At 53.6% G+C, this 18,203-nt stretch overlaps 6 protein-coding genes across 6 annotated transcripts; 3 read left to right on the top strand and 3 right to left on the bottom strand.

The window, feature by feature from the left end:
* Positions 1–443: 443 nt before the first annotated feature.
* On the top strand, positions 444–3,587 carry J4E93_008795 (uncharacterized protein; the record flags this gene model as incomplete). The annotated part of the gene is made up of 3 exons (XM_049346693.1): positions 444–768; positions 818–1,762; positions 1,810–3,587. 3 exons carry the CDS (start codon positions 444–446, stop codon positions 3,585–3,587), a joined length of 3,048 nt encoding a protein of 1,015 aa, XP_049196113.1.
* Positions 3,588–8,086: 4,499 nt separating this feature from the next.
* J4E93_008794 (uncharacterized protein) lies at positions 8,087–8,944 on the top strand (the record flags this gene model as incomplete). Its single annotated transcript, XM_049346692.1, has 2 exons — positions 8,087–8,317; positions 8,372–8,944. The coding sequence occupies 2 exons, from the start codon at positions 8,087–8,089 to the stop codon at positions 8,942–8,944; spliced, it is 804 nt and encodes a 267-aa protein (XP_049196112.1).
* A 135-nt stretch (positions 8,945–9,079) lies between these two features.
* J4E93_008793 (uncharacterized protein) lies at positions 9,080–10,576 on the bottom strand (the record flags this gene model as incomplete). The annotated part of the gene is made up of 1 exon (XM_049346691.1): positions 9,080–10,576. One exon carries the CDS (start codon positions 10,574–10,576, stop codon positions 9,080–9,082), a length of 1,497 nt encoding a protein of 498 aa, XP_049196111.1.
* An 841-nt stretch (positions 10,577–11,417) lies between these two features.
* J4E93_008792 (uncharacterized protein) lies at positions 11,418–13,137 on the bottom strand (the record flags this gene model as incomplete). The annotated part of the gene is made up of 2 exons (XM_049346690.1): positions 11,418–12,898; positions 12,948–13,137. 2 exons carry the CDS (start codon positions 13,135–13,137, stop codon positions 11,418–11,420), a joined length of 1,671 nt encoding a protein of 556 aa, XP_049196110.1.
* A 1,107-nt stretch (positions 13,138–14,244) lies between these two features.
* J4E93_008791 (uncharacterized protein) lies at positions 14,245–15,611 on the bottom strand (the record flags this gene model as incomplete). The annotated part of the gene is made up of 3 exons (XM_049346689.1): positions 14,245–14,639; positions 14,688–15,386; positions 15,608–15,611. The coding sequence occupies 3 exons, from the start codon at positions 15,609–15,611 to the stop codon at positions 14,245–14,247; spliced, it is 1,098 nt and encodes a 365-aa protein (XP_049196109.1).
* A 196-nt stretch (positions 15,612–15,807) lies between these two features.
* Positions 15,808–18,063, top strand: J4E93_008790 (uncharacterized protein; the record flags this gene model as incomplete). The annotated part of the gene is made up of 3 exons (XM_049346688.1): positions 15,808–16,116; positions 16,162–17,508; positions 17,563–18,063. 3 exons carry the CDS (start codon positions 15,808–15,810, stop codon positions 18,061–18,063), a joined length of 2,157 nt encoding a protein of 718 aa, XP_049196108.1.
* Between the last annotated feature and the right edge of the window lie 140 nt (positions 18,064–18,203).

Below are 18,203 nucleotides of genomic sequence, written 5' to 3'. Positions count from 1 at the left end.
TTGGTTATGGGTGGAAGTGTTAGGTTTGTGATTCAGAAAAGGCAGAGAATGAAGACTGGGGGTTTAGTTGAGCTAATTAGTGTGCTGTTCGTCGTTGCCTGCTTGTAAACATTTGTTCACAGCGGGGCTAGCTGCCCCACTAGGTAGGATTAGTCTACAGCTTGTCTACATGTGTACACACAATGCTGTCAAATCGCACTCGATGTTTGTTGAATGTCCTCGGTGTCTTTCATAGAAAGAAACACTCAGTAGTAGTCGTCTTTTGACCTGCGATTGGACTTGTCTCAGGCATGCCAAGACCACTTACGTCCATTTGCAGACTAGCCCAGAACGCGTCCCACGCGTCGCTGCGAAAGGAGTAGGCGCGACAAGCCCACCTTCCCTGGCAACCCCTCTACAACATCAACACATTCACCGTTGTTGCCGCATAGAGCACCGCAACCATGTCTTCTCCCGAGAAGCGCCGCTCTCAGCGCACTTCAGCGTCGGCGACTCCACGGCGAAGCGCCCGTGGTCAGAATTCTCAGATCTCCGACAGCAGCCCAGCGCCAGTAGGTCCAGAGGAGCAGTTACAGTCAGAGGCTTCGCAGGCGTCGCAACGTGGATCGCAAGCAACTCCCCGCAATGCAAGATTCCAGACCACTTCGACACAATCCCCACTCTTCTTCCGCTCGTCTCCTGCGAACCCTTCCAATTCGGGGCCAGCTAATGGCGAGGAAGAGAGTGATGGCGGTGCGACACCAAAAGCGTCTGCCATGACGATTGGAGGTATGCAGAAGTCGACATGAGTTCCCGGGCGTACCACTAACAGACTCAGATTCGTCGCCCATTCACTATGCATCCAGCTCCAGCCCTGGCCGAGCCCGCAACGCCCAGAGCAACGTCCCTGGAAGCAGCAGCAGCGCTCTTTTCGTGGGCGGCTCCGAGTCTGCAGCCCGCAATCGACGAAGCGATATCCACTCAGACGTCTTCGGCACCAGCTCTACCAATCGCCGGCGCAGGCTCTTTGTCGACGAGAATGGCATGCCAGTGCAGGAGGCTTCGGACGCGCCGACCTTCTCCAACATCAACCCCGACACGTCAGACGCAGACGTGTTGGGCGGCAACTCTACTCGAGTTATTTGGGGAACCAATGTGTCGCTTGTCGATGCCAGACATGCCATGAGAGACTTCTTGATGAACTTCCGAAGGAAGTATCGCATGGTTCAGGATGGCGAGCTGGCTGAGGGCTTGAGTCTTCCAGACAGTCACCCGGCCATGGCCAGGGAATATGTCGACATCATGAAGATGATGCTGGAGCTCGGTGTCACGCCATTGAACCTGGACGCGCGCAATCTCAAGTCATATCCGCCAACAAGGAAACTCTGGCATCAACTGCAGGCTTATCCGAACGAAATCATCCCCATCATGGACGTGGCAATCAAGGACACTATGCTCGAACTTGCTGAGAAGCGCATGGCAGAATTGCGAACCCAGATGTCACAAGCACAGCGTGCTGCACAACCCAGGGCTCGTGACTCGAGCTCCCTCCCACCCATGTTGAGCTCCGATGCCCCTACACCTGGCGCCCCGTCTCCGGCTCCGTTCGCAGAGATTCCGAATCTGGTCAGCGAGGTCGATCAAAAGACGTACAACGTCAGGCCGTTTGGTCTGGATCACACAATCAACTTGCGTGAGCTCAACCCTGGCGATATGGACAAGCTGGTCAGTGTCAAGGGTCTGGTGATTAGGACCACGCCTATCATCCCAGACATGAAGGATGGTAAGTCTATGATAGGGATGTCTGAAGTCTTCTGCTAACCTTGCTAGCTTTCTTCCGCTGCTCTGTATGTAACCATACTGTCAGGGTCGACATCGACCGTGGCAAGATCACCGAGCCCACCAAGTGCCCGCGCGCCGTATGCGACTCGCCAAACTCGATGCAGATCGTGCACAACCGCTCCGGCTTCGCGAACAAGCAGGTCATCAAGCTACAAGAGACACCAGATGACATGCCGGACGGCCAAACACCTCATTCGGTGTCATTGTGTGCATACGATGAACTCGTGGATGTCTGCAAGGCCGGTGATCGCGTTGAGATCACTGGTATCTTCAAGTGCAATCAAGTTCGCATCAACCCGCGCCAGCGATCCGTAAAGAATATCTTCAAGACTTACGTCGACGCCCTTCACATCCAGAAGGTTGACAAGAAGCGAATGGGCATTGACGTATCAACAATCGAAGAGGAACTCGCAGAGCACGCAGCTGGTGATATTGAAGAGACCCGCAAGGTCTCCGAAGAGGAAGAGGAGAGGATAAAGGCTACTGGCGCTCGTCCTGACGTTTACGATCTGCTCTCTCGCTCGCTGGCGCCCAGCATTTACGAAATGGACGATGTGAAGAAGGGTATTCTGCTTCAACTCTTTGGTGGCACCAACAAGCAATTCGAGAAGGGTGGCAGTCCGAAATACCGTGGCGACATCAACGTTCTACTATGTGGTGACCCGTCCACAGCCAAATCTCAGATCTTACAGTATGTACACAGGATCGCACCGCGCGGTGTGTACACCTCCGGAAAGGGTTCCTCTGCAGTTGGTCTGACTGCATACGTCACCCGTGATCCCGAGACTAGACAGCTCGTACTTGAGTCTGGTGCGTTGGTATTGTCCGACGGTGGTGTATGCTGCATCGACGAGTTCGACAAGATGTCGGAGGCAACGCGATCCGTTCTTCACGAAGTCATGGAGCAGCAAACAGTGTCCATCGCTAAAGCTGGTATCATCACCACCCTCAACGCCCGTACCTCGATTCTGGCATCTGCCAACCCCATCGGATCGAAGTACAACGTCAACCTTCCCGTCCCCCAAAACATCGATCTCCCACCCACACTACTCTCACGTTTCGATCTTGTTTACCTCGTATTGGATCGTATTGATGAGCAGAACGACCGTCGCATGGCTCGCCATTTGGTCGGCATGTATCTTGAGGACACGCCCGAGAATGCCAACAAGAATGAAGTCATGCCTATCGAGTTCTTGACTGCCTACATCTCGTACGCGCGCTCGAACATCCATCCCAAGATCACTGAGCCCGCATCTAAGGCTCTCGTAGATGCCTACGTTGCGATGCGCAGCCTCGGTGCTGACATTCGCTCACAAGAACGAAGAATCACAGCTACCACACGTCAACTGGAATCCATGATCCGACTCGCAGAAGCCCATGCCAAGATGCGCCTGTCAGAGGAAGTCACGGCCGACGACGTTCACGAGGCTGTCCGCCTCATTAAGTCGGCGCTCAAGCAAGCAGCTACGGATGCACGTACCGGCCTGATCGACATGTCGCTCCTCACCGAAGGCACTTCGACCAGCGACCGCCGCAGGAAGGAAGATCTTAAACGTGCAGTCCTTGCCTCGCTCGACGAGCTCGGCTCTGCTGGCCAGAGTGTGCGCATGAACGACCTAGTCAAGAAGGTGCGAGAAGGCGCCAGCGAACAAGTTGAGAACCAGGAGTTCCTCGAGGTGCTGCGTAGTGCCGAACTCGAAGGCGCTGTGCAAATCAGTGGTGAGGGTATGAGGAAGATGGTGAAGAGGGTTGTTGGTACCTTTTAGGTCAACTCCGAAGGCATGGCGTTTGAGGGGTTATGGGACCGGCATATCTCATGAGATGATGATGCGATGTGGTGGATTGGATAGTTTAGCAAGCACTTTGTTGTCGCGTTGCATATGTATAGACATGGGGTCGTCTTGAATAAGGCATCGAATGTTCCACTTTGCTTACGCATATCGCTTTGAATCTATGAAACATGTCTGTTCACAACTACGATGCGAGCGAGGTGCCATGTTGGCAACTTCAATGTGTAGCTGTGTACATGCGTTGCTTCCCTGAGAAGCACTAGCGCCGTAACCCGACATGTGGTGCTAGGTATCGAGTGCCTGCAGGTTATTCTGCATGGTCCAAGCACTTGCGACCCCGCAGTTCAGACTTCCGCACTCTGCCTTCCGCTAATAACATGTCCTCACTACACATCTGGCTTCTTCGCCCTGCGGTGCTGTGTCATGTCTACATCCAGCGTTAGCGAGGTGTCCAATCCATCCGAGTCAAAACGGGATGTCAAGAGTCTGAACCCGACGTTCTGTGCAACGTGTAGAAGTCTTTGCATGCTATGCGTGTTTGGGGATCTTAATCTATTTGGGCGCGCCGATTACACCTTCGATGGGATCTCCGAAGCTGCAAAGCAAAGCTGTCAACTCTGTGGTCGATTCCTCGGCTACCTTGCATTGGGCGACGGTGTGGAAAGAATTGCTGGAGACGATAGTTTCATTGCGTATATCCACTACTATTGTGATGCGAATCGACGTTACGGTCAGCCCAGTTCTCCTCGGCTTCGCTTGATGTTTCAACCGGACAGCAAGTCAAGTGTTGCTGTCAACCGTCGGGGTGCACTCGAGCTACGAATCGCCGAGTATACGATCGTCAATGGAACGCCATTGATCCTCCAAGGAACAATACCAAATGAGCCGCATCCGGTACGCGTCATGCCAGCCTTGACACCTTGTACTGGCGACGAAGCGCATCTTCGCACCATCACTAAATGGATACGACAGTGTGAGGAAACTCATACCGTTTGTCACCTGGAGAAACTCCACAAAAATGGCACGTTTACTCCGACCAGACTCGTTCATGTCTCCAATACCGGTCTACCGTACCTGGCAACCACAGCCAAGATTTTCGACCAGAAGGACCGTAGGTACGTCACGTTGAGTCACAGATGGCAGAGCGAAAATATGCCTAAGCTTCTGACTTCGAATCTGCACGAATTTCTTGAAGCAATCCAAACCAATACGTTACCAGCGGTGTTCTTGGACGCTATCGACCTGTGTCGAAGAATGACTGTACCCTTCCTATGGATCGATGCACTTTGCCTTATCCAGGATGATCCCGCGGACTGTGACCGCGAGATAGCTTCTATGGGGGAGATATACGCCAATGCGTTTATGAATATCGGAGCAACGGGCGCTTCCAATCGGCCTGGCTCAGGGCTGTACACTAAGCTAGATCCGATCGCGCTGGCACCACTATACGTGAATTTCCAAGCGGGCACAAAGATATTATCTCGTATCCTACACGAACCCTGTGCGATAAATCAGATTAACCAATCGGACCTGATGTCGCGTGGCTAGGTTTTTCAAGAACGACTTCTAAGCCCCAGATCCATATTCTTCAGCGATTTGATTGGCTGGGAATGCGCAGAATTGGTCACCACCGAAGTGTATCCAGAAGGCAGAGTGCGAACCGGATCTGGAGAAGTTTGGGGCTATGAGTTGCCATTCAAAGTGCCTAGTCTTCTCAGATCTAATGCTTTAGATACTGACCCTGAAAGGGTTGATTACTATCTGAGATGGTTGGCTCTTGCGGAGTCATTCTCAACTTGCCGGCTGACATACGATGAGGATGCACTACCCGCCATATCAGGGTTAGCGAAAGTGTTCCAGACCAAGTTACAAGATCGATATCTGGCTGGTATATGGTACAAAGACGTCGTCCGAAGTTTGCTTTGGTCCACGGATCACGAAGATTTCATCCTTTCGGAATCAATTCCACGAGCCTACCGAGGTAAGTGTCACTTCTTCGTCACCATTTCTTTCATCGATACCTAATCCCTGGCAACAGCACCCTCGTGGTCTTGGCTTTCTCGGAAAGGACGCGTCATGTTCATATGGAACATACCCGAGGTAGGAGAGATCTCCGAACGGTCGCTCGCCCATGTACATGAAGTACACATCGAGAATATTCAGAATGACGGATTCGGCAGAGTGTCATCGGGATATCTTCGGATCTCATGTCACATACGCGAAGCCTCAGACAGAATGACGGTGTTTCAATCCTGGAATGGCCACAGAGTTCCTTCCCATACGGAGTTGGAGAAGTTCGATGACGGCCGGGAATCATGTGCTGGCTGCTGGTTCGCTGTGCTTCAATCTCGTGACGCATATCGCGACTATCCTGATAGTACCAACAATTGGTCCATGACACCAGCGTACTTACTCGGCATCTTATTGGAGCCTGTCAGTCTGTCCCAGCGACGGTTTCGAAAAGTCGGAATTTTTGCACATCAGTGGGGAGAACATAGAACAATCTTTCACGACGGCCCAGAATTTGCGGACGTTGTCCGATTGGAGGAGTTGGAGCGAGAAGAGATCACCATTATTTAATGAGTAACGGAGAACCTGTTCTGAAGTACAGTGCCAATTCATATCGAACACGCCAATTGCTAATCTAAACCACACTGCTCAGTGCCCTTTCGTAGTTCTCCTTCAACCAAGACTTTCGCCACCCCGCCTGCCGGCTCGTCTCCGCCCATTTCCCCGGATCATCGATGTCAACATATACATCAGCTTCGTCCTCGCCATCTTCGCTGTCCTGCGAAATCATTCGGATAGCAAGACGTTTCGATGGACCCGTTTTATGCCATATGATGGCCTCCAGAGCAAACGCGATAGGATATTCGAATTGAGACATCATATTCGAAACCAGCCAATTCCTGCACTCAACCTGCTCCATGCGGATTGAGTTTTGAGATACCCCATGTATGTCGATTGAAGAACAGCCGTGAGTATAGAACTGGAATCCAAGCCCTGCGAGATTCGGTACGTATTCTTGTAACAATCGCACAAGACCCGTATACGTGCTATCCCATTCGTTCGGGCCGGTAAGCGTGATATGATGCAGATGATTCATGCGCTGCGGAGCATGTCTGATCAGATGGTTCAACCAGGGATGTAGGTCCTGCGAATTGACTGACAAGACGGTGTCACGGAGGAAAAGCTCCTTGGCTTCATTGCGGATGGCCTTGTTGGATGCTATGAGGGCCCAGGGTCCTCGGGGCTCGACTGGAGAGTCGGCTTTGTAGCTGCAACGATCTTCTTCTTTGCACATGCCTGACCACTCGGGATTCGCGCATAGCAACCGCGTGTTCGGATTGGTTTGGCGGCAGAGATACCAGACGAATGGTGGTGGCTTTCTGACTTGCGATGAAGCTTTTCCCTTTGTCTTTACACGTCTGCGTATGTGGATGTGTAACAAGTCGCGTAGGTAATCGTAGATCTGAAGGCGCATTTCAGTTGGGAGGCCTTCGAACGTCGCTCGAGGGTTTCGAGGCGTCTTGAAAATGGAGGCAGGATGTATTTCCTCGATGTCTGAGTCGTCGCATGCTACGCGTTTTCTCTTCTGCCTCTTCTTCTTCCCTTTGTTATCTTGACGGGTCGATTCAATGGAACCCGCTCGAGACATGCTGGAACTGTCTGATGACGTGTCGTAGTAGTCGTCATAATCGACAGCCTTTCGCTTTCTAGTTGCGCGGACCATTGTAGAGTGACAGATATCGTGAGTGGTATCGAGCTTGGTCGGCATATAAGTGAGCTTCACTCACCCCTTGCATATCAACCAGATGCGTGGCTGCGGCACAGCTGGCATAGTTTCCAGGCAGCGACGCACCCACCTATCGGAACCTGCGAGTATATGCATCATATCCTACGCGATGTTACACTGCGTCTCTCTTGGGAGTTGCTGGATGTCAGCGTTGTACCTTTACCCCAAGCGATCGCAGATGGAGGTGTTTGGCTATCCAAGTGTGAGCTGAGTCAGCGTCGAGCCTCGGCACGAACCATGTACAGTGGTTTGCTTCCACAACGTCGTTCTTGTTTGCGCGCTCGTCTCGTGATGATCCGATTGCAATAACTTTGGAAGGTACATTGGGTGGTTGGGTATGTGATGACTGTGATTTGCCGACGACTAAGTCTGAGCTGGTACGTCTCTATGTACATCCACGGTACGGCGATGAGTCTTCGAAATGACTCTGGGATGAGATGGCTCATACTGCAGAACCATCTTCCACAACGTCCGCAACAGCCCGCGCCCACATTGAAAGTCTACGATGCCTGACTTGCTTAGTGAAAGCGCCGTGAAAGCTCGATGTATTCGTAACGACAAATCTCATCATTCCTGCGGTGCTTATCGATTGCTGGGTAGTTGACTGCCCGACGAATGCCTGCTTCCATAGCTTGATTCAAACACCACCTCAACTCAGACGAGACATACTACGGACACCATGAAGACTTCCAAGTATGCACCAAAGACGCCTGCCGAAAGTCTAGCCCAATCGAAAGCCGAGAAGCTCAAGCAGGACAAAGATCGCGTAACGCGTTTGCTAGGACGCGTCCGTTGGAAGGCTGAGATGCTCATGGTGTCCTACTTTCGCACCATGGAGATCGTACAGGCCGCTGCACAGGAGAACGACTACCACCAGTCTCAGCACGCAATGGGAAGTGGCGCATCGAGTGTAGGTGGCTACCAGTCTTCTTACCCCACCTGTCGCGACACTGACACGGCGCAGAAACAAGCCGAATCCATGTTCAAAGTCGACTTCTTCGAATTCTATACCCTCCTCGAACGCTACGTTACAGACTGTCTCGCCATCTTCGGTGTTTCCGTCTCCGCCTCCGCGCCGCGCATAAACTTCAACGCCCTCCGTTACGAGACCAATCCCGATCTGCACCGAACACGACCGATGGCTTCGCACGCCTTCCACGCAAACCTTCTCGAAGCTTTAGACGACGAGAAGAGTCCATTAGCGGGGTCGCTGGGACTACAGGATGTTCGGGTACAACTAGGCATTGCGAAGGAATACCGTAATGCGTGGAAAGATGCCGATAGCAAGGCAAACATAGCCAGCGGCGACGCGCGTGCGAATATTTCGTTGCAGGACTTGCAGCTAGAGCATATGTTGCGCAATATCATTGGTGGATGTGACCTTGCTCATGAAGCAGTGCAGCAGCATTCCGACAGTACTACGAATGGTACTTTGACCAGTCGAGACTTCGAGCCCAAGACGTCGTACGGATACACAAGCATGGAGATTGAAGATACGCCTTTTGAATACATGGATGATGCTATGGATCTGGACTGAGGTAAACGTCTGACGCATAGTGTCACAATACCTGGACATTGCTAAAGCCGATCGACGGCTCACGATGTAAGTTGAAATCTTCCACTTTCTGTCTCTTCGGAAGTCTTCCTGCTTTCATTCAAAGCCACAACCCTTTTACTTGCTTAGTCTCTCTTCAATACCACCCAAGGCCTCAATAGGGCTCATTGGCCGATCTTGCTCAATACCAACCTTCTGCATCAAATGCTCCTCTTCATGTCCTTCATCCTGCAACACACTGTCCGCGCGATACCTGTTGCCCTCGGCTCTTCCAGCTGTCTCTTCAGAACCAGATTTCTCCTGTTCCAACTCCCACTTGCACCTCTCCTTACAATCCCAACATACACTCCTCTTACACACGCGCATATCGTACTTCCACTCATGTCGGTTCAGCATCTCCTGACAGTGCGCACAGTCCATCGGAATGACAATCGTCTCCATATCGCCACGTCGTCGCGCAATGCTAAGACCCTTGCTACTACGAGTGTGGATTTTCATATCCCCATCGCTACCGATATCGATGCCGTCAAAGACAACGAGTTTGTCGACTTTGCACCACCACGCGGGTCGATTGCCAGCTTCGGTTCGCGCACGAACGGATGTGCTGGTGAAAGCGCCCACCTGCGCGCCTGGACCTGGCAGCCAGCACCCGTTCGTCGTCTGAGGTGGTGGTGTGAACACACGCGTCTTCTCTTCTTCGACCTTCTCCTTCTTCGCCGACATGCTCAGTCGTTCCTGTAGGAGCGCTGTGGGCGATCGCAGAGCAGCTTTTGACTGCGTCTTCGAGTTGCGAATCAGGTCGTATCGCTTCTCGAGCTCGGAGCGTGGCTTGGAGGAATCGGATACTGGGTTAGTTCCTAAGTTCAGTTCTGCAGGCCGTTTCAGGCGTGCGATTGAGTCTGTGCGTTGGCGGGGTGAAGTGGTCGGTGTTGATGCTGTGTGCTTCAAGGAGATGGTTGAGCCCCTTGATTGATGATGGGTGTCGTTCAGAGCGAGGGACGTGGGTCGGGACTGCGGTGGTAAACTATCGTCGTCCGAGACATACACACCAGAGTCTCGGTCGCGGGATTGCGTACCACTGGTAGTTGCGATAGATACTGGCCGTTTGAGTGCGCTGTCTTGGTCGTGCGCAGAAGGGGAAGGCGCGGGCCTTTCTTGCTGCGGAACGGCCTGGACAGGTTGGACTGCTGCTGACTCTTCTTCTGCAGCAGGCAGGAGTCCATCTGTCGCAGCAATGCCTTGAGGCTGGCTCAATGGCGACGATTTTGGTGGCGGTGCTGGTGCCTCTTCGTTGTCGTCCAAGATCAGCTTCTTCGAGTAGTTCTTGACTGGTACCTGAGTATCTCGCTCAGTTTCTCTCATCAGAGGTTCCCGTTCTTCAACAGGTGGGGTTGCGATGAGAGGTATAGCTTCCAACACTTGCTCAGGCTCCAGCGTCAGTGCATCGTCGTCGAAGAGGAAAACACCCGAATCCTCGCCATCGGGATTCAGATCCAGGTCCTTGGCTACCAGAGGAATAACCATACTAGAGTCTTGAGCTGCTGCATCTTCGGTAAGCAGCGGTGCCTTTGACGGATCCGGCTTGTTGCTCTTCCAAAAAGCGAAAGAAGGCATGTTGTATGAGGAAAAGACTGTGAGCCGATCACTACCGGTAAAAAGAATGAATGAATGACTGAAGAGCAGTGTCTTGCCCAAATATTACTGCCATCTCACTCTTTACATACCCCCAACCCACCACGCCCCATCGCAACCCTACAAGCACAGCCCCCGCAACCCACTTGTCCTCCAATACCCCTCTCCATCACCACATCCTCCAATCCCCCATCCCAATACCCTGAATTAATCTCCTCCCACAGTCCCAAATGGCTACCTGACGTCTTGTCTACTCGCTCAATGTGGAGGTGGTTGCGATGCGAAACACCGACAGCCGGGATCTAACTGGCGCGTTGTTTGACGGCATCCTAGCCCGGCGCTGTCTCAGACGCGACTGACGTTCATGCACGCTAGGATCGTGGCTACGGCATATCGATCAGAAGGATGTGTGGCTGGGATGCGGTTTATGCGCCGTGTAGGAGGTTGATGATGGGTGAGTATTTTTGACTGGAGTGTTTTGAAACGTTTGTAAAGGGTGGATGTCTATGCGCACTTTTTCTTCTGGGTTGCTGTGATGGGATCGTTGCTGATTGTTGCGGCTGAGGGATGTTGGTTGATGGGTTGGATGGGGTGAGGCGTGGCGTTCACATGTTGCTGCTGCATGCCTATGCGCATGAAAGAAACACAGCATGGCACGCGCATATCCACATCACCTACTGAGCAATCACAAACATGTTCCCATACCATCTCACCACATCACAAGAATCACACGCAGCAATAGGCATGCAAACGAAGCATTGAGACAACATTTAGATTTGATTTCTATACATCCCTCATCTCATGAGGTTCTCCTCTCACCTATCTAAAACTCCATACTACCCATACCCAGACCGCGTCTGTAGATAGTACCAGTACCAGTGAAGTTACCAGTCTGAGTAACAAAGTTCTCGGTGCTGCTGAAGTCCTTGATGTGTCCAAGGAGAATCTCCAACATGCGGTATGCGACACCAGGAGTGTAGCCGGGCAGCTCGTGGCCAGCAAGACGGGCAGTGTAGAACATCATGCCGCGCTCGGCGGTCCAGTAGCCCTGGTAGCCGGCGCCGGCAAGCGCACCGCCGTTGTACTCTGGGTGGTAGGGGGCGTACAGAGGGGTGGTGGGGTACTCGGAAAGACCCTGGGCGCCGTTCCAGGTCATGTTTTGGATGGCGAAGAGGGTGCCGTTGGTGCTGAGGAGCATGTCGAGGTCGCCGGAGCCGATGATGGTGTTGTTTGTGTACTCAATGACGCGCTGGAGGACGCCGTTGTTGGCGGGGCCGGGGGATTGGTCGGAACCTTCGTCGTCGCCGTTGCCGAAGACGTTGGTGTTGGTGCACTGGAGCCACTCGGTGCTGACGTTGGCGTGGAGTGCCATCTTGACGTCGGTGCGGTTGAAGTAGATCTCGGCGCCTGGCGGCGAGTAGTCGCCGGTGTTGACTATGCCGAGCTGGGAGTATGGGTGCGGGCATGTCTCGGTGATGTGGTAGATGTTGAAGCAGGGGTTCACCTCGAGGATGGCGGAGTAGAAGTTGTCGAACTGGTCGCAGGTGTAGTTCTCCGAGCTGTATGGGTCGGGGAGAACGGGGAAAGCGCCCTGTGGTGGGGGGAAAGTGAAGTACTTGTCCATGTAGTCGGTGTAACCGCACTCCTTGTGATGCTGGGTGATCTGCTCCATGAACGTGTCGTTCAAGAAGAGCAGATTCTGCCAGAAGTTGACGAATGGGAGGAGGACAACCTGCTGCTGGATGGTCTCGTCACCAATGATGGGGTCGTTGATGGAGATACCGGCAAGGTTGAAGTACTTGTCATCATCGGCAGTGATGAAGCTGTCGGCAATGTAGGGGACGTAGTAACCAGCGTAAGACTCTCCGGTGATGTATGTCTTCCAGTTGTAGAGTCCGAAGAGGTCAATGAAGCTCTTGTAGAAACCACGGAACTGGTTGCCAAGCTCAACCTCGTCGGTGATGTTGGGGGTACCTTGCGAGTAGCCAACACCTACGGGCTGCTCAACCCAGAGCATGTTGGTGAGGTTGGTCCATGAGTAGGGGTTCTGGACCGGGGCGAGAGTGCCAGATTCCCAGGTGAACGGGCCGTTCTCCGTGAGGAATCCGCTGAGCGAAGAGCATCCAGGGCCACCGTTGAGCCAGATGACAACCTCCTCGGGGGTCTGAGCCTGGGTCGAAGGGAAGAACCAGAAGAAAAGCTTTCGCGTCTCCTCCGGGTCATCCGAGATTGGCAGCAGACCAGCGTAGCTCTCGCCAATGTCGAAAGGAACTTCTGGGATACCAGTACCGTTGACCGCAAAGGCTATGGGCTTATTAGTTTGATGTAGCGCAGTATGACAATGAATACTGACACTCAGTCTTGTTGGTCAAGAAGAAGCTCTCGGCACGCCTCTGGATCTCGGGATGCTTGAAAGCCTCTCCTGGCATGCGCCTCTCGACGGCAGGCCTAACCTTCTCAAACACGCCACGCTTGTGTGGCGAGCTTCCAGCAAGCGCTGTAGAAGCACACAGCAAAGAACCAACCACGGAAAGGAGCTTCATCTTGAAATTGACTGATGAAAGCGGCTGTGAGCTGGCACGGAAGAACCGGGCCCAAGGCGAGTATTTGAACGTTTACTACGTGACGGCATTGCGGTATACAGACCCTTGCGCTTACCCGGAAGAGCAGGAGGTTGGCGGAGGCACCAGCAAGGCTCGGTAATAAACCTCGCAAACGCCACTTTCTGGGTCGTGCAGGGCATGCTATCGCGTTGAGATTCGTAGCCGAAGGGCGAGAGACGCGAGATGACGCAGTGCAAACAGAAGCACAACCTTAGGCACCTTCCTGAAGCAGGACTATACGAAGATTAGACCGAGACTTTTGCATCATGTTTGGCGTTGATTCGTCGCGGCTCTGTTTAGTGCATCCAATGTGCCCAGACCAGCTCAGAGTGTAAGCCTCGGAAGCGGATGCTTGTCGAGGCTTGGTCAAGCTTGTGGATCAACGGACGATAGCACGGCTACCGTAGGTACATGGACGACAACAAGCGGTATTTTGTTTGTGTGTCTTGGTAAAGCAAATTACGAGATAAGTATGTAGCTATCGCAGGGCGGTGACTGTGATAGTGACGGTGTCGGTACCGCGCCGCGTGGGCGCGTCATCAGGCCCAAGTTCAACCCGACCAGGCGGGCCGAAGCTTGTTAAACTTCAAGGTACTTGGTCGAGGCGGGGAAATGAGAGGTAAGCAACACGAGTTACGGAACTTAAGGTCAAACGTCATGGGCCGACTGCGAAGTCGAAGCATTGCGCGTCTTTGAGGCTGCTACTATGAGAAGGGCCACGCGGGCGAACCGAACCATTGCTGACGGTCGCGTGTGCGGTCGTGGCGGTGTTGCCCGGCAAGGTTGTGCTATGGCCAACCCTTGTTGCAGCAATCCCTCATCGTCGATACCCCAAACCCAACTCTAGCTGGTTGAAGTTGGAACGGAAAGGACATTATGGCGTTGCCCAAGACATGTAGTGGCGTTTGCATGCGGTCGCACCTCGTGAGGCGTTGGCCTTGAGCAACGCCATGCGCCACCACGCGCCGCCAACAGCCTTGCCCGTCAGACGACATGCGTGTCGGATAGCGTAGTTTATATCTGGCTTGTCTATCTTGATAGCTTGTTCTAATTTTCCACAGGTCGCAGGAAGTTGATATCATCGAGTAGCTCTCTTGCATCCTCTGCCTTGTCCTCTTCCTGCTTGTCTGCGCCCACGCCGATGCTCAGATCTACCAGTCCGTCTGCAGGCGGCGAGAACTGGCGCAGCTTGACGCCGCTTTCAGTAAAGATCTTGGCCGTCTGGTCGTCGACGAGGTAGCCTTGGTTATAGACCACCTCGCTGATACCAACTTGTGTTATCTTGACGCTGCATGTCAGGCAGGGACATGTGTTGCAGTATAGGATGGCGTTCTCGCCGATGCGGTCGCGACCGGCTTCGAGGAGGGCGTTTTCTTCGGCGTGCAGGCAGAGGCAGGTGGAAAGGCCAACACCTCCCTGTGCAGCGTTGTTGCAGCGCGGGCCTGTATGTTGTTAGTCTATGTCGTGTGGATTCCCGAGTGTGAACGCACATCCGCCCTCGTTGCAGTTGGTCATGCCACGTGGGGTACCGTTGTACCCAGTGCTAATCACACGCTTCTCCCGTACTATGCAGCAACCGACTCGTCGCTTCATGCAGTTGCTCCTGCGCGCTGCCAGGTCTGCCAACTGCATAAAGTATTGATCCCAGCTTGGGCGTACACGGGCCTCGTCCATGAGGTCCAGGAACAGTATGGCACTGCGCAGGGAAGCCATGTCGGACGACGAGTTGAGTAGCTTCAGCTGTGCTCTTTGGCAGAGAGCGCTTAGGCCTGTTCTGGGAGCAAACAGGTGCTTGTCATTGCGTAGAACGAACTCCTCGAGAGTAGGCGGTGTGTGGTCGGTGGCAGCACATCGGGCCTTGAAGCGCTGCCATCGCACACTGACAGGCGCGTCTACACTGACGAGGAGGAAGAACGGACGCCTGAGCAGGGCATCAACCACCGTTTCGTCCCATATGTCCGTTGTAACAAATCGTTCTCTCCATCTCAACGTGACAAAGTCGAGTAGCGACTCGATGTTCGGGAAGGTATGCTTCGACTCCACAGACGACTTGACCGGCGAAGGAACACGTGTGTTGGAAGCTGACTTCTCCTCTGGAGGCGTCTCAGCAGTTCGGGCGAGGCGTAGGCGGATGAAGTGGTGCTCCTCGACGAGGTACGAAGCTATCGACGACTTGCCCGCGCATATTCCTGTGCCCTGTCAGCCTCGTCTCATGTTATTTCTGACGGTGCTTGCCTCCGCACAATCCAATAAGCATAGCGATTTATGTCGTCCAAATGTGCTGTGACCCGAGAAGAGCAAGAGCGGAGTCGTGGATCGAATCTCGGATTGCTAACAGCGGGTAGGCGCGTGGTCGGCTGCAGGAACGCGTCTAGTGCCGCCCCGCCTCGCCCATCGCTCAGGGCGGGACCCATGACATGGCGCGGGGTGAAGCGTGCGGCTGCCTCAGCATCACTAGGACATTCACTGTCACATGCAGGCGCCCTTGACACCTGCACGTGTATTGCTTTTGCTCGTATGACTGCCATCATCTAGGACTACATCTCCGCCTCGCCACGCATCCTCACTGCCGTTCCATCACAACCCCACCACCTACTATTACCACCCACCATGGCTACCCTCAAGTTTGCGCCCTGGCTGAGTGACGTCGACGTTCAATTCTATGCCGCTCTCGCACACATCAAAATTAACCATGACAAACTCGACGACTCCGCGCGTAAGGTGCTCGGGCTGTATGAAGTCCGTCCTGGAGAGCATTCGTCGCGATCTATGCGAGTACAGATACACCCGAATGCGCTGACATCAGACGATACCCCTCCCACTTTCTGCCGCGCTGAAGGCATCATCAAAAACTGCAACACCATAGAAGACTACAAGAACCTTGATCGCGCCGCCATACTCGAACGCTGCGCCCAAACAGTACGTCCGTCATCTTTCCCTGCGATCAAAGCTGACGCGGTATAGATATGGGATGCTATCCACGACGGCTCGATATACGAATGCCCCTCCCTCCTCTCCTCCTTCACAGCCATCATCTTCGCCAACCTCAAGAAGTACAAGTTCACATACCACTTTGGCTTCCCCGCCATACAGTCAGATCCACCGTGGAAGCAGATTGGAGAGGCAACAAGGTTACACGCGAGAGAGACTACATACCTGGTAGACGCGGTGCAGACGTGGCGATACAGCTCAGACGTCCGCCAGCGAGGCTTCTTCTTAGCCAAGCGCATACAAGGAGGGGGCGATCCGGACGAGAGGCCAAAAACGCCTGTCTCACCCCTGGAAGAATTTGGATACACATGGGCTATAGGCAGACTGGAGGCCTACGAGAAGGGCTTCTTCGACAAGGTGGATAGCAAAGATCGCTTCATATGCTTCGCCGACCCCTCCACATACGAAACCAACCCAGGCTGGCCCCTTCGCAACCTGCTCGTGCTGATGCGAAATCGCTGGCACCTCAACGACGCTCAAATCATGTGTTATCGCGACACCCACACACGACGCGACCACTCCAACTCCTTGATCCTACAGCTACGGTCAGACCCAATACCAGAGGCAGCAGCCACGTCCGAAACACCAGACACGCGCCCACAGACACCCAAGTTACCCAAAGTAACGGGCTGGGAACGGACAGAATCAGGCAAGCTGACGTCGCGCAACGTGGACCTCTCGGAATACATGGACGAGCGCAAACTAGCAGATCAGGCTGTGGACCTCAACCTCAAGCTGATCAAGTGGCGGATAGCTCCTACCATCGACCTGGACGTCATCAAGAACTGCAAGTGTCTGCTGCTCGGAGCAGGCACACTAGGCACCTACGTCTCAAGAACGCTCATGGGATGGGGTGTAAGGAAGATCACATTCATCGACAACGCCACAGTCAGCTTCTCCAATCCCGTACGACAGCCTCTCTTCAACTTCAACGACTGTCTACAAGGCGGCGCAAAGAAGGCCGAAAGAGCGGCAGAGGCCCTGCAAGAGATATATCCAGGGGTCGACGCCCAAGGGCACGTCATGGAGGTACCGATGCTTGGTCACCCAATGACCGATAGCGCGAAGACAAAAGCCGAGTTTGAGAAGCTACAGAAGCTAATCAGCGAACACGACGCCATCTTCCTGCTCATGGACACACGAGAGAGTAGATGGCTACCAACAGTCATGGGCAAAGCCTATGGCAAGATCGTCCTCAACGCCGCACTAGGCTTCGACACCTACGTAGTCATGCGCCACGGTCTGAAGACAACGCAAGAAAGAGGGGGAGAAGTAGAACTAGGATGCTACTTCTGCAACGACGTCGTTGCGCCCGCAGACGTAAGTTCCCCATCCCATTCTACTGAATACACACCGCTAACCCCAACAAAACAGTCCCTAAGCAACGCGACCCTCGACCAACAATGCACCGTAACCCGCCCCGGCGTCGCCCCGCTCGCCTCTTCCCTCCTCGTCGAACTCCTCATGTCCATCCTCCAACACCCCTCACAAGCCCGCGCAGCACCCCCCTCAGTCCAATCCAAAAACAACACACCTCCCGCACCCGCACCCTCACACCCCGCGCTCCCACCGCCCTTCCAACATCCCCTCGGTACAATACCCCACACAATAAGAGGCTATCTATCCACCTTCTCGAACCTCCAGGTCGAAGGCAAACCCTACGACTGCTGTTCAGCGTGTAGTGATAGGGTACTTGACGCGTACAACAAGGACCCGTGGGAGTTTGTGGCTCGGGCACTGAATGAGCGGGGCTGGGTCGAGGAGATGAGTGGGTTGAAGGAGGTGCAGAGAAAGGCGGATGAGGCGGCGGCGGATATGGATTTCGAGGAAGAGGAGGACGAAGGGGGGTTGGATGAGGAGGGGGAGTTGTTGTGATAGGGTGGAAGGGGGTAATGTGAATGGGTGTTAGGATGTATGGATGTATTGATGGATAGATGGACGGCAACATGCAAGAAGAGGTGGATTCAACATCAGCGTTTTTCCTTTGTAGTAAAATACCCTGTTATCGTGTATAT

The sequence above is a fragment of the Alternaria ventricosa genome (genome assembly GCF_023758065.1).
Source record: "Alternaria ventricosa strain BMP 2768 chromosome Unknown scaffold_18, whole genome shotgun sequence".
Classification (NCBI taxonomy): domain Eukaryota; kingdom Fungi; phylum Ascomycota; class Dothideomycetes; order Pleosporales; family Pleosporaceae; genus Alternaria; species Alternaria ventricosa.
Note: the sequence above shows the minus strand (reverse complement) of the source record. Positions and strands in the feature narration are given on the sequence as shown.